Below are 13,022 nucleotides of genomic sequence, written 5' to 3' on the forward strand. Positions count from 1 at the left end.
TTAATATAAAGAATCTCTATAATAATATATTTAATATATATAGTTAACTCCTTATAGTTTAATTCCTTATTAATATTAATTAAGTTACCTTAATACTTTAAGTTTATTAACTTCTTCTATATAATAAGTAGAATTTAACTTTTAGTACTTATCTCTTTATATATAAGTAAGTAAGATTCTTTCTCTTAAATTTAACTCTATTAGCCTACTTCTAATTCTTCTAAAGTAGCTATAGTAGTAATTATATTGTATTATACAGTATTAAGTTATTATTATTATTTTTTATACTTTAGTATAAACTATATACTCTAAATATTATATAATAGGAGTCTCTATTTAATTCTTACTAAAAGGTAAAAATAGAGATTCTTTTTATATAATACTATAGTAGTAATTATCTTACTCCTAGTACTTAATTCTTACTAGAAGGTAATAGTAAGTAGGAGTAAGGAATTAGTATAAAATATTTTGCACTTATTTATTTAATTCTTACTAGAAGGTAATAATAAGTAGAATTTAAGTATATTAATATACAATATTTAGTATATTAATTCTTATCTCTTTACTCTTACTAATTTATAATTACATAAAGTAATCTTATATAATTACTAAGTAATTACTAATTAGTATTAAATAGGCTTTATATATATATATAGGTACTTAAAATGTAAGGTAAACTAAAGAATAATATCTATAATTATCCTTCTTAATTACAAAATAGGCATTATATAAGATAAATATACTATCTTATTTAGGCCTAAGTTATTTAGGCTGAGCTAAGAGGTAATTCCCTTGCGCATAAGTGAATACTGCACTATCTAATCTGTGCACTCCCCCTCTGAGTTGTAGGTGTCGTACAGTTATGTGATTGTGTTATTCTAATACTTTATATTAATTATTTCGTCTCGTTTTGGCGAGAACAGAGGTGAGGGGAGCCGCCTTTAATGTGGGAGGGTTTTCATGACAGACGACTGTGCTGGGCGCGAGTCTGGTCGGCCTGACTGACACGGTATTCGCGTAGTGCTCTGCTCCGCAATCGAGGCTTTGAAAATTGCGTGGTGAATGGCCGCGGCCAGTGAAGAGTTGGCAATTCATATATAAATATTCACAGAATGTCCAATGTCGTTACTCCAGCGCAAACTCGTCTCGTGTGGCCTGTCACTGGCTTGCCGGGATCAATCGGTGTGACCATGGTTGATGGAGTGAGGTAAGCCTTAGATTCTGTTAGTCTGAACGTCGTGAGCATGGATCGGTGAACGAAGTCGATTTGAAGGAGGGAAAGTAAACATGTCGCGAAATTTTGTCGGTGGACAAGTGCCAAAAAGCGTTTGCCGGACGGGGGAGAGGGTCAGTTGATGGGAAAGTACAATGTCCCATCGCCAGGGTAGCTCAGGAAGGACATATCGATAGTGGCCTGTGCTGCAGCCCCATGCTCTGGCAGGTGTTTAGGTTTCGGTCTTGGCGTACGGCTAAACTGGACATTTCCATTTCCGGACAGGCTGGAGCTGTCGTTTGGCCTGTACCTTAACCTGCATCGTGGGACTTGGGAAGCTGCAGCTCCAGCTTCCAGACGCCAGGAGAAGAGAAAGGAAAGTGATTCGTCAACTTCGAAGGCAGTTTACAACAACTGAAGTAGGTCACTTGTGTTATCGATTAGAAAGACTCGGACGGCAACCACCAAGGTGCTTGCCAAAGAATCGCATCAACGTACCCACGTATTTTATGTGTCCCCCTGCCTCCATTTTTCCAAAAAAGAAACACCAGAACAGAGCAGGCTCCCTTAGAGTCTAAGACTATACCTGAGGCTCATCAGGGATATCTGAGCCAAAGCCAGCCAATTCAACTCCTTGAAAGTCTTTTCCCATCATCTGACCAATTTCAAATAAGACAGACACCCATGCCTGTCATTCTCCCACCATCCTTCAGCGCCTACACAGCACGCCGCCGCCCTTGGAGCTTAGATCCCCTCCCCATGTGTTCTGTAATCTGCCACATATTTCCAGATTGGCTGCTTGGCGAGGCGCAGCTGCCTCCTTTCCCACCGCGATTCCCAACTTCCCGCCGTGCGCTCCATGGCTACCAGGGGCCCGGAAAGGGGGCTTCTCCACCAGACCGTCTTTCCAACCGTGTCAGGAACGGGCCTCGCGGTGCTCATCCTTAACATACCACAGCCATTAGAGCTACCCTGTAGCTCAACAAGCTGGCAACAAGCTCGACGGCGTAGACTAATCATCGACCAGGGGTACACCGCTTTGCAATCACGAAAAACATCGACTTCAACTCCCACACCTTCTCCAACCCGCATCAGGGCAAATCGTCCGAGGCTGGTTGAAAGCCTTCTGCTGCCAACCAAAATTGCAAGCGCAAATGAGCACTCGTACACACCGACAGCGTTAGGTGTCTGCAGGCCTCATGGAGTACGGATACAAGGGGAACGAACGTAATGAGCACTCCCAAATTTAGACCTGGGACCACCACTCACCACCCACCCGACAGGCTAGAGAAAGCAAGTCAAATGGTTTTTAATGAACGGAGACGGAGTGCTGTCCGGCGCACAGACAAGCTTCTCGATGCCCACTCTAGGCTGTCCAGGTAGCTCTTGGTGCCCAAGAAACACGCCGCCCAGAAGAGCAAAGCTACCCCTGCCTTGATGCCACCCGGAGGACAAGGTCATAGGCCATCGTTCTAGAGAGCTGACAGTCCCACGTTTTCTCTTTGTCAATGAGATCTGTCACAAAGTCCCTGATAAATATAGTGCAGTCACAAAATGCGACAGACGGGTCACTGGTACGTGACAGTGACCACGTGGTGCTTCAGCTGCTAGGCTGATTCTGTACGGACACACGGCACAACCGCTTGCATGGACTATCAGGCATAGAATCTATGCCCCCATTTCCCGCCTTCCATACACAGCCGCCGCGATACATTCCATATTCATGTTCTCTTCAGCGTGTTTATGGTTGAGGTAGGAGCCGCTTGACTTGTCATAGCGCCAGATCAATCCTTTGTCAACACTGCTAGATACGCTCAACACATGCTGGCAACGTCTTTCTCAACGTCATCATTTGGGAGCTGTCCGGCAGTTGCCAACGACCTCATGTCTCTATAATGCCCACGTGTCTACTGTACAACTGTTTCTCGAATTGCAAAGGTGCGACGGATTCAAAGATGTTTCATCAAACTCCTCGTGATATGATCGAATTCCCCAGAAGCGACCTTCTGCATCTGAGACCCTAGCAGGCTTACAGCGTATGTCGTGATGGTTACGAACTACATGCACTTAACTCCGCAGTCGGCCTCTGTAACGTAGCTATCACCAAGAGGCCTATACACCGTGAACCGAGCCACCGTGACGCCTGCATCCTGAGCAAGGCCTCCGTTTGGGACGAGACAATCATAGCTACCTAAAACGTGCATTCCAAGGCCATACGATTCCATGCCTAGGTCACCGAGGTCTATCGACCCTCTAATAAACTAACCAGACAGCCTTCATGACTCCACGTTAGTATACGGCAAACTTACGATATTACCGTGACTCTACTGGAGGCTTTGCTGCCTGATATAATCGAGCGACTTTTCAGATGGAAAAGGTTCCTTTCCACAGCGAAATTGAAATAGAAGATGTGGGAGAAACCCCAGGTGAGTCGCCCATTCAATGGCGAAGACGAGAACTATCTTGATTGAGGGATGAGCTACATAAGAGCTTGTTCTTGTCAGCGAGTCAGTTTGGCAGATGTGCACATGGCGACCGAGTACTGGAGCAGTGGAGCTAAGGTACGTTGCCAAGGCGGTCCCTCTCAAGGTCCTGGAGCACTGAAGCGACACTCGGGGAAAAGCCTTGGAGCGGCTCAAAATCCCTAGACCCATCAGCTACATCATAGTGCCTGTCCTTGGGTCCCGCTAGCTACCGAACCAAAGCAGAGGCTGGGCAGAAAGCGCAGAAGCGATCGACACGCCGTCATTTGCCACTCAGCCGTTGTGCTTTTTTGCCTCCCAGACGCCGCTCTCCGTCTTCCGACCGTTTGCGTGAAACAATCTCAGAATGGTGTCAGTCAGATCAACACGTATCTGACATGAACCATTTCGGATCCATAGAAACAGGGGTCCGTCATGGCAACGGAAGAAGTGGCCGTTGTGGGCTTGTCCCTCTGATGGGCCACAGCTATGACGCAAAAGCAACCGTTGATTGCCGTCTTCTTGTTACGAATAGGACAACCACACAACGCAGCAAAATTGACAGCAGAATATGTAGAACAGCAAGATAGAAGCCGAAAATTACTGCCCTCCGGGAACAACGGTTTCGAGTTGGTTGCCGGTGCCAGCTTGTTTCCTTCAGAGACTGAATTCCAGTGCTAATGCCAGATTCCTTCTCGGAAAACAGATCGGGGGCAAACGAACCCCATGCAAGGGTTCAAAGCGTGCAAGCAGGCTGGTTGCCAGCCCCCTGAAGACTGAAAGGGGATGCATTACAAGTTACACTCAGGAAGAGGCTGCATCAGCGTCCGGAGCGGTTTACGACACGGCCAGTCCAGTCGGAAAGTTCCTGTCAGCAAGCAAGACCCCGGCGACTTCGCTGCAACATGTCGTCGCCGCCCCCCTCCATTTCCCTCCATTGGCCCACACAATGACGCCCTCAGGTACAGAGATCCCGTTCACACGCTTGCAGCACCCGCTCCCGCCCATGATGTCGGCATCCCGTTCTGATCCATTGAATGTCAAATCGCCTCAAATCAAGCTTTTCTTGTGTTGACTCCAGAACCGCGGACATGCCACAACGGCACTCTTCGTCCCATCTTGGTCCACTGGGCTGATGAAGTGCAACCGGGCCTGCTGTCACCGTGGCCTTGTCTTCCATGCAATGCTCTATCAAAACTTAGGGACCACACAAGCCCACAGCTTACCGCCGTTCGATTGACGTACTTGCACCTTTTCAAACGCCGGATATGTGCCCCTCTTTTTTACGGTACCTAGGGTGGACTCGCACGGGGTTCACAGCGCTACGGCGGGCTCTGCATTAGCGTTGCAGCAACGAGGCCTTGACGGACAGGACGCAGCTGTGCTGCATGTACTTGATACCTGATCAGGCCGTGGAGTCTGGCGTCGGACGGAGTACAGCGTAGTCGCCTTGCACATACACTCTACCTCTTGGCTAGCGCCGCCTCTGCCAGAAGTTCCTGGAGCACCGGGCCCGTACACCACACACCTCCAGCTTCCCACACTTCCACCGTGAAGTGCGGCTTGCCAGGTTAGAGATTCCTCCCGCCAAACATCCAGGGCCCAGGGGGTACCAGGGGCCATGTGAACCTGACCTGACCTGACTCTTAACACATACTAAACCTGGGAAACAAACTGACCACTATCACCTGGAGACGGAATGGAGACGGTGTTCCCTTGGGGTCATATCGCCCTGCCATTTTGTTCCTCTTGGGCTCTTATACTGCCTTGTGCTAGATACATCCCGCTGTACGGCTCCCCAGGCTTGTGTGCTCTGTACATGAACGCATACTGTTGTCCCCAAACCCAAGTCTTTGCACCCTTGTACGTGACAGCGACAGCAGCATGTAACAGAACTGAGGAAAAGTGGATGCGTCCTTACGGCCATCTCATCCCAATGGCATCGCCATCCCGACCGAAACAATCCCAATCACCGTCAGCACCCACCCACACAAGCCCCAGCAGCCACGCCGGCATTCGGATAACAACAAATAAATAAATAAATAAAGATAATGCCTGTATCTCTACCTCTACCACACCCATAGCTGGCGCTGTTTTATGTCGCCCAAGTGGCCGGCAGGAAATGTCTCTTTCTACGTCTATCTACTCTTGTTTATTTATTTAAAATGGGGCTCCGCTTGGGGTAAGCACACGCTAGAGCTGTTCCGCAATCGCCGCACGCCACGCCCAGATTCTCCACGCTCATCTTGCAACACTGGGAAGGTACGACTGAGAGATACCTGGCCTGCTAGCCAAGGTGATCCCTTCCCTTCCCTTGCGTTGTCTTCCCTCGAGCTCCGGGTAGCGTTTTAAGGTAAGGTGGGCACACCAGACAGTACCTTTTGCCTTTGCCGTAGCCATTGGCCCATTGCCTGCTTCTCATCAGTGGTACCAGCCTCCACAAATCGCACAGTATCTACACGAGTACTTACCTACCTTGCCTACCTACTCACCTTTACCTCACCTTTTCCCACACGGATACCTACGTACCTACCGTAACGAACGTACCTGCCTACTTGCCAACTTGCCTTCCCAAGCTTGCCTCGCTTCACACGTACGTACTAACCAGTGCCTTCCTTCCTTCCTTCTCTGCCGGAAGGAGCTTACACGGGCCACGCCTCCCACTCGGACCTATATCAACTTGGACGCGCTCCCCCTTCTTCGAGCAACTAGCCCTCTTTCTCCCATTCACCACACAAATCTTTTTCCTTCCCTTCCCATCCAGCTTGACATTTGTGGAAGCTACTCATCCTCATACCTCCATCGACGGTTACAGACTTCCTTGCTTCTACCAATCCATTCCTCCTTCACCAAACAACATCCTACTTTGCATTCTTACCACCAGCCCCGACCGATCGCAAAAATGGCCGCCGCTCGCTCTGCTTTCCGTCTCACCACCCGCTTCGCTGCTCCTCGCGTTGCTGTCCGCAGCCAGGCCGCTCGCCCCTTCTCCGTCTCTGCTCGCGCCTTCAAGAGCGACGTCGTCAGTGAGAAGGAGATTCCCGTTTCCGTCTACGCCCCCGATGCCAAGGGTGCTGGCCAGTCTGACCACTTCTCCATCCCCGTCCGCGAGCACGACTCTCGCCCTCCCACCGAGTCCCCCATTCCCGGTCCCGAGAACGACGATGTCGTCCCTCTCACTCGCAAGACGTTCGATTCGATGCCTCCCATGATGCAGAAGCTTTCTGTCATGGGCAAGACAATCGTCATCACTGGGTAAGTTCCCCCGACCGAAATTTTCTGATTGGAGTCCGTCCCTAGGGCCAATTGAAATCACCCGAGCGTTGGGATATAATTGCATGGTGGTTGTTTTTGCTGATACCTGACATTCACAGCGGTGCTCGTGGCCTGGGCAACTACATGGCCCGCGCCTGTGCTGAGGCTGGTGCCAAGGCACTCGTCATTTTCGATGCTAACCAGGAGTTGGGTGACGAGGCCGCTTCCGAGCTGCACCAGAAGACTGGCTTGCCTGTCACCTTCTTTAAGGTGGATGTCCGTGACGGCGGTGCCATCAATGCTGCAGTTGACTCTGTGGTTGAGCTCTACGGTGCACCTGATGTTCTGGTCAATTCTGCTGGTATCGCTGAGTACGTCATATCTCCACATTGCATTGTGCACAGAATGCACATCATCTCCCCCTTTCTTCCCCTTCCTTCCCCTTCTACTTGAGCAAGACCCACTAACATGCGTCTTTGACCAGCTCCAACATCAAGGCCGAGACCTACGACCCTGCCATGTTTCGCCGTCTCATCGACATCAACCTGACTGGTTCATTCCTCATGTCCCAGGCCGTCGGTCGTGCCATGATGAAGGCTGGCAAGCCTGGCTCCATCATTTTGGTTGCCTCCATGTCTGGCAGCATTGTCAACTACCCCCAGGAGCAGTCTTGCTACAACGCTTCCAAGGCCGGTGTCATTCAGTTCGGCAAGTCTCTTGCTGCTGAGTGGGCCAAGTACAACATCCGTGTCAACTGCATTTCCCCCGGCTACATGGATACTGCCCTCAACCGTGTCCCTGCTCTAGACGCTCAGAAGAAGATCTGGAAGTCCCTGACTCCCCAAGACCGCCTCGGCAGCGTGGACGATCTCAACGGTCTCTGCGTCTTCTTGGCTTCCGATGCCTCCAGCTTCATGACTGGCTCCAACGTCATCATTGATGGTGGCTACACTTGCTACTAAGCTTGCGCTTGAGGATGCCCTTCCAGAAAGCTTCTCTTTTGCTTAAGGAAGGGCATCGCCCGAGTCGGGCTAGTTATGAGCTTCCACTTTGCAGCCACATCGTTCACGGCATATTCTCGCTAGCTTCGGTTGACGCTACGCGGTTACGACGGCGAGCATCGCTGATCCGCACTCCCGGTATGTTTGCTTCGGGCAGACGTGGTACCTGTGGCATCAACGCCATTGCTCCGACATGGTCGCGTACGACAGCGCGCGACTTCGTGCCAATTTCCTAGTGTCAATGCTCTTTCTCTCATCAGTCGGCTCGATGAATCATCCGGGACTATACCCCCCAGACGTCCAAGGGTTGCACAGCACCTCATCCACCCTCGACCTTTCGACTATCATGACGTGTGTTCTCAAGCAGGCAAGGCAGTTTCAGGAGTCATCGGAACGAACCAAAACATTGGGGATTTGGACTAGAAGTTCTTTTTCTGGGCTTTTGGGTCTTAATGGTGGTTGTTTTGGGAAGCAAAACAAAGAGGATAGAATGGAAAGAAACTTGGGTCTTGGACTCTGGGATTCTCGGTGGATAGGACAGAGCAGACATGATAGAATAAATCCTGAAGAAATTAAATGGGCACGTCTTGTGTTTCACATCTCACAAAACTGATACAGCCTTTTCGTAAAATGACTGTGGCTTCGAATCATTTCGCACGAACCCAAAAGCAAAAGAATACGCTGAGCCCAGGCAGAGCTTAAGATAGACATCTTGACCGGAGCACCAGGACACAGCGAGCGTGGTTTATCAGCAGTATGGCAAAGAATTCGCGGCAGTTGTGCAACGTTGTAGATCGATAAACCCCACACAGTAAGCGACCCCATGACCGAAGATCGTGACTTTTGGTTACGGCCCCTCGAGGATAACGCATCGTGGGAAATGACGGGTGGATGGATGGATGGACCACCTTCGGCCCGAGCCTTCTCTCCACCCCAATTACCGTCCCGCCTCCCGGCACCTACCTAGTGTAGCCCACGATGGCGCCACCCAGAGAACACCAGGGCTGACCATCGTGACCGCCCCATCCCTGGGGTGGTGTCGCCTCAGAAGACTGGAGCCCCTCCAGCCTGGGCCGAACCCTCCTCTGTCCCTGTCGTAGGTACTCCACGATGGGGTATAAACGAAAGACCTTGAAAAAAAAGTTTCCCCATACATGTGTATCGATCCGGGACCCATCTCAGTTGACTCCACGATACCTAATTGAACGTCGTGGAGAAGAAAATTAGAGGAGGGGGGGGGGACGAGAAAAAAAAGGCTACTTCCGCCCCCATCCTCAATTGGACAGAAAGAAACATGAAGCAGAATTCCGATTGCCAAGCACACTGAGCAACAGCCATCCTCCTCCAAACACTCGGCTCTACAAGCTTTTCCCCTAGACACAACGGCGGTAGCACGCAACCAAAGTTCTTTTCCCCAGTCGAGTGGAACTTTTTTTTCCTTTCGCAAGCATTTTGCTTCCATACTATATACTACGGCAACATTGTGTGCGACAATCGGTCTTTGCCAGAATCATTGCTCGTCCGTCAACCCACCTATACCCGCATAACCGAAACATAGTACGTGCCCATCTCTCTCTCCCCTGTCTCTTTCTCTTTTTCTCTGCCTTCTTCTTGTAAGGTGCTCTCATGTTAGGCCAAACATGCAAACACCAATAATGTTCATCATTGTCGTGTCTTTAGAGCGAGCGACCAGGAGCAAGTGAGGTGTCCGCCCGTCCCACAGAAGAGGGAAAAAAGAAAAAAATTGTCGCCCTGTTGCTAATTCCATATTTGCAACCCTTTTGTGGCCATCCTCCCCAACGCCTGGGTATTTGCCATCCCAAAAAACGAAAAAAGTTGTCTCATTGGCTACACACCACCTCCATATTAGTCTGCAGTTCTTGCGCTGCAGGAACACGCACTCTCTTCTCATAACGAATAATCTGTGTCCAACCTCGCTCGAGATGCCGCCCAATAAGTAAAGTCCTTAGCAATGCCAATCTAGCTCAAGGGTGCAATTTGAGGTGGAAGAATGGTAATCAGGGGCTCCAAGAGGGCAGCCTGGTTGGATGCATGATTTGCACTAAATATCTCTCTCTGACTCGGCGAGCTGAATGAGTGAGAACACATGGGGTCGCTGCGCAAGAAAATCGTATTAGTCGCAGAGCTGCAAATCATGGCAAAGATCAAACTCACTAGAACCTTGTTTTCAGTCATTACCTCGTAGAGACGAGGGAGCAAAGTCCGGAAAAGTCGCTCGTTCCAGCCCCCAGCCTCACCTCCAAGCTCATGTAGCTTAAGGAGGTCTTCCTGCGCAGGTGTCTTGACCACATTGCGGGCGATATTGCGGAGAATCAGCACTGCACTGAGGGGAATTCCAGCCGCTTGAGGAGGAGCTGCAGGGTTCTGCTCGTCAGGAGCTGTGGCTGTCTCTTCAAAGTGGACCACAAGATTGTCACTAGGCTGGGGTCCAGCCTGTGCTTTCTTCTCGTTGATGACAATGCCGTTGAAGATCTGGCAGCAGTGAGTCTGGAGGTGGTGGCCCATCAGGGCAAGCTTCATCTTTGTGGGCTTCGGATACTTGGTACAGTCGGCCCACTGGCATCTGACCTCCTCCTCTTTGTTGTCGAAGCCACCCTGCTCATTGCGTGCCAGCTTGAGGTGGACCGCAACAACATGGTTCCACATCTTCTCCTTGCTTCCAAAGAAGTGGCCGCATTTCTCATTTGGTCGACCAGACGTCGAGTCCCACAAGCATCGAAGGAAGACTTGGCCCTCAATGCCCACAGGTCGAACTCGGCATCGAATGCCATGAATGATGAACTTCTGCTGGACTTCTCCAGGAACCCCGCTGCCAGCCCAGACCTCAGCCTTGGAGCCCTTGTAGACCGAACAGCTGTTGCGAATGAAGTCAGCCGGTGTAATGAGGGGCTGACCAATGGCCTGGAGCGCCGATTTGAAAGCATTCTGGTATGCCTGCCAGGCTGCAATCTGAGTAACAAAGGATTCCTTGTCCTCTTCGAAGAAGCACTTGACCCACTGGTTGCACCGCTCGGGCTCATCCAGCTTCAAGAGATCTTGCAGTAGGTCTTCGGGCATAGCAGCAGGCTCATCGGTCGAGGGCGACTTGGGCATGGGCTTCAGAAGGGTCTCTTCCTGGTATCGCCTAGCGTTGTGGGAAAGAAGGCGGACCAGGTGCTGAACCAGGTGCTCACAGTTGAGTGACTTGACCAGGTTGTCGACATTGCTGACGACTGCCGTGTACTGATACAAGAAATCGAGACAAGCATCCTTCAGCTCGTCGTCGTTGAGTAGCATCAACTCGCCGATCTTGGTCAAAACAGCCGTAGGAACCTTGTCCAATCTGTTGGTAGCTTCGAGGTTCATCGAGATGCGTCCGAGTGCGCGGAGAGTGGTGAGTATGATGCCGCGATCGTCAGAGTCGTTCAGAAGCCACATGAGAACCTTGTACAAGGGGTCGCTCGAGTCGATTTCAATGTAGGGGGTCAAAGCCTCGGCAATGTCGAGCATTGCATGCTTTACTTCCACCACCAACTCGTGCTCTGGAAGACTAAGCACAATGCAGATGAGGTCCTTGATTGGCAGGAACTCGGCCAGATGAGCGGCGTTCTCCCGGAGCTGAGACATATTTCTCAGCGTCAGAGCGGCCTCGTTGATGAGTATCATCTTGTCGGCAAGCTTTGCGGGCACAATGAGCTCATTGACTTGCTTCGGTTCGAGATTGTCGATGCGCTCCAGGATGTCTTCCGTTCCTTCATTACCATCGAGAGTGTCGAAATTGTCGGCAGCCACTTGAGACACCCAAGAAATCTTCCACTTCACATTGTAGAAGATGCTGCCGACTTCCAATACCTTCTCTACCAGGCCTTCACTGAGCCCGGGAAACCCTTCGAACTTGAACTTGTCATGACGTTCGTACGAAATTTTGACAAGGTGGTAGAGTGCGAACTGCTGCTCTTCGAAGGTGCCTGAGCGTAAGGCGTATAGACAACGGATGTAAATGTTCGGCCCGTCGTATCCAACTGAGGCCTAGTCAGCAATTGCACACCACGTCTTAGTCAAGGTATGTCTTACCTCCAGGATAGGGCCCACTACGGCGAGGAGGCTCCAGAAGGGAGCGTCTAAACTGACGACGTCGAGCGAACTCGACCGGATTGTTACTCGGCGTGTCAACAGGGCGCATTGGAAGGATACTGTGTTGCTGCTGCTGCAGAGAACGTGGGAGAAACGACTCGACACCGGTCGAGGTATTTTCGGCATCGGGCGGGTTGAAGCTGCCGCTCGGCCCACGAGGCGCCGCCCGGGGCTGATGCGGAAGAGGAACAGGAGTGTGCTGGACCTGCTGTGGAGTGGCATGATGGCCGCCTGGCTGACCGGTGGGATTAGGTGTGGCGGCATGGCCTAGCTGCTGGCCAGAAACATGGCGGGTTGGTCTGGAGGGGCCGGTGTCTGGCTGGAAAATGACTCTCTGAGGTGGAGCCTCGCGCAGGCCTCGTGAAGCTCGAACGCTGGATGTGGGAGCGGCATCTGGGGTTGGACGCTCTCGGGTAGGGGTGCCGTCATCTCCAGAAGCAGCCGCAGAGTCACCAACTGTGCCGCTATCGCGCTTGACTCCGCGGAAGTTCTCCCTAGTGCGGCTCAAAAGACCGCCACCCTTGGCCGACACATCCTCCAAGATGTCCTTGGGAGGGGGCTCCTTGCCATGAACAAACTTGATCTCATAGGCAGCAAGGTTCTTGTAGTACTTCTCCTTTAGAGAGAAAGCAGTCGAGGCTACGTTGGAGGAGTGTATGCCAAGCTGCTCAGCCATCCGGCGCCAAGCTAGCTTCTCATCGGACACTTTGTCGTAGCCGCCATTTGCAACAATATGGTTGAATGTCTTGTACAGATCAAGATAAACCGGTCCGACCTTGGGCTCGGTCTCGAGAGTCGTGCCTCGCTCCTGATGGTAAGCTCTCAGCTTGGTCATGAATTCCTCGTATTCGGGGGTTCGGCTGATGGCGTGAAGCTCAACCTCAGCTTCCTTTGGAGGTGCCATGTTGTATTGGTCGCAAACTGTCGGATGCTTCATTAGTATGTGCGACAGTGACA

General features: G+C 51.0%; 2 protein-coding genes across 2 annotated transcripts; one reads left to right on the plus strand and one right to left on the minus strand.

Moving 5' to 3' along the window:
- Positions 1–6,577: 6,577 nt before the first annotated feature.
- On the plus strand, positions 6,578–7,892 carry CH63R_08097 (Short-chain dehydrogenase; the record flags this gene model as incomplete). Its single annotated transcript, XM_018303071.1, has 3 exons — positions 6,578–6,930; positions 7,050–7,301; positions 7,415–7,892. The coding sequence occupies 3 exons, from the start codon at positions 6,578–6,580 to the stop codon at positions 7,890–7,892; spliced, it is 1,083 nt and encodes a 360-aa protein (XP_018157849.1).
- A 2,101-nt stretch (positions 7,893–9,993) lies between these two features.
- Positions 9,994–12,969, minus strand: CH63R_08098 (Arid/bright DNA binding domain-containing protein; the record flags this gene model as incomplete). Its single annotated transcript, XM_018303072.1, has 3 exons — positions 9,994–10,047; positions 10,107–11,953; positions 12,006–12,969. The coding sequence occupies 3 exons, from the start codon at positions 12,967–12,969 to the stop codon at positions 9,994–9,996; spliced, it is 2,865 nt and encodes a 954-aa protein (XP_018157850.1).
- Positions 12,970–13,022: the final 53 nt, after the last annotated feature.

This window comes from Colletotrichum higginsianum, chromosome 5 (genome assembly GCF_001672515.1).
Source record: "Colletotrichum higginsianum IMI 349063 chromosome 5, whole genome shotgun sequence".
Classification (NCBI taxonomy): Eukaryota; Fungi; Ascomycota; class Sordariomycetes; order Glomerellales; family Glomerellaceae; genus Colletotrichum; species Colletotrichum higginsianum.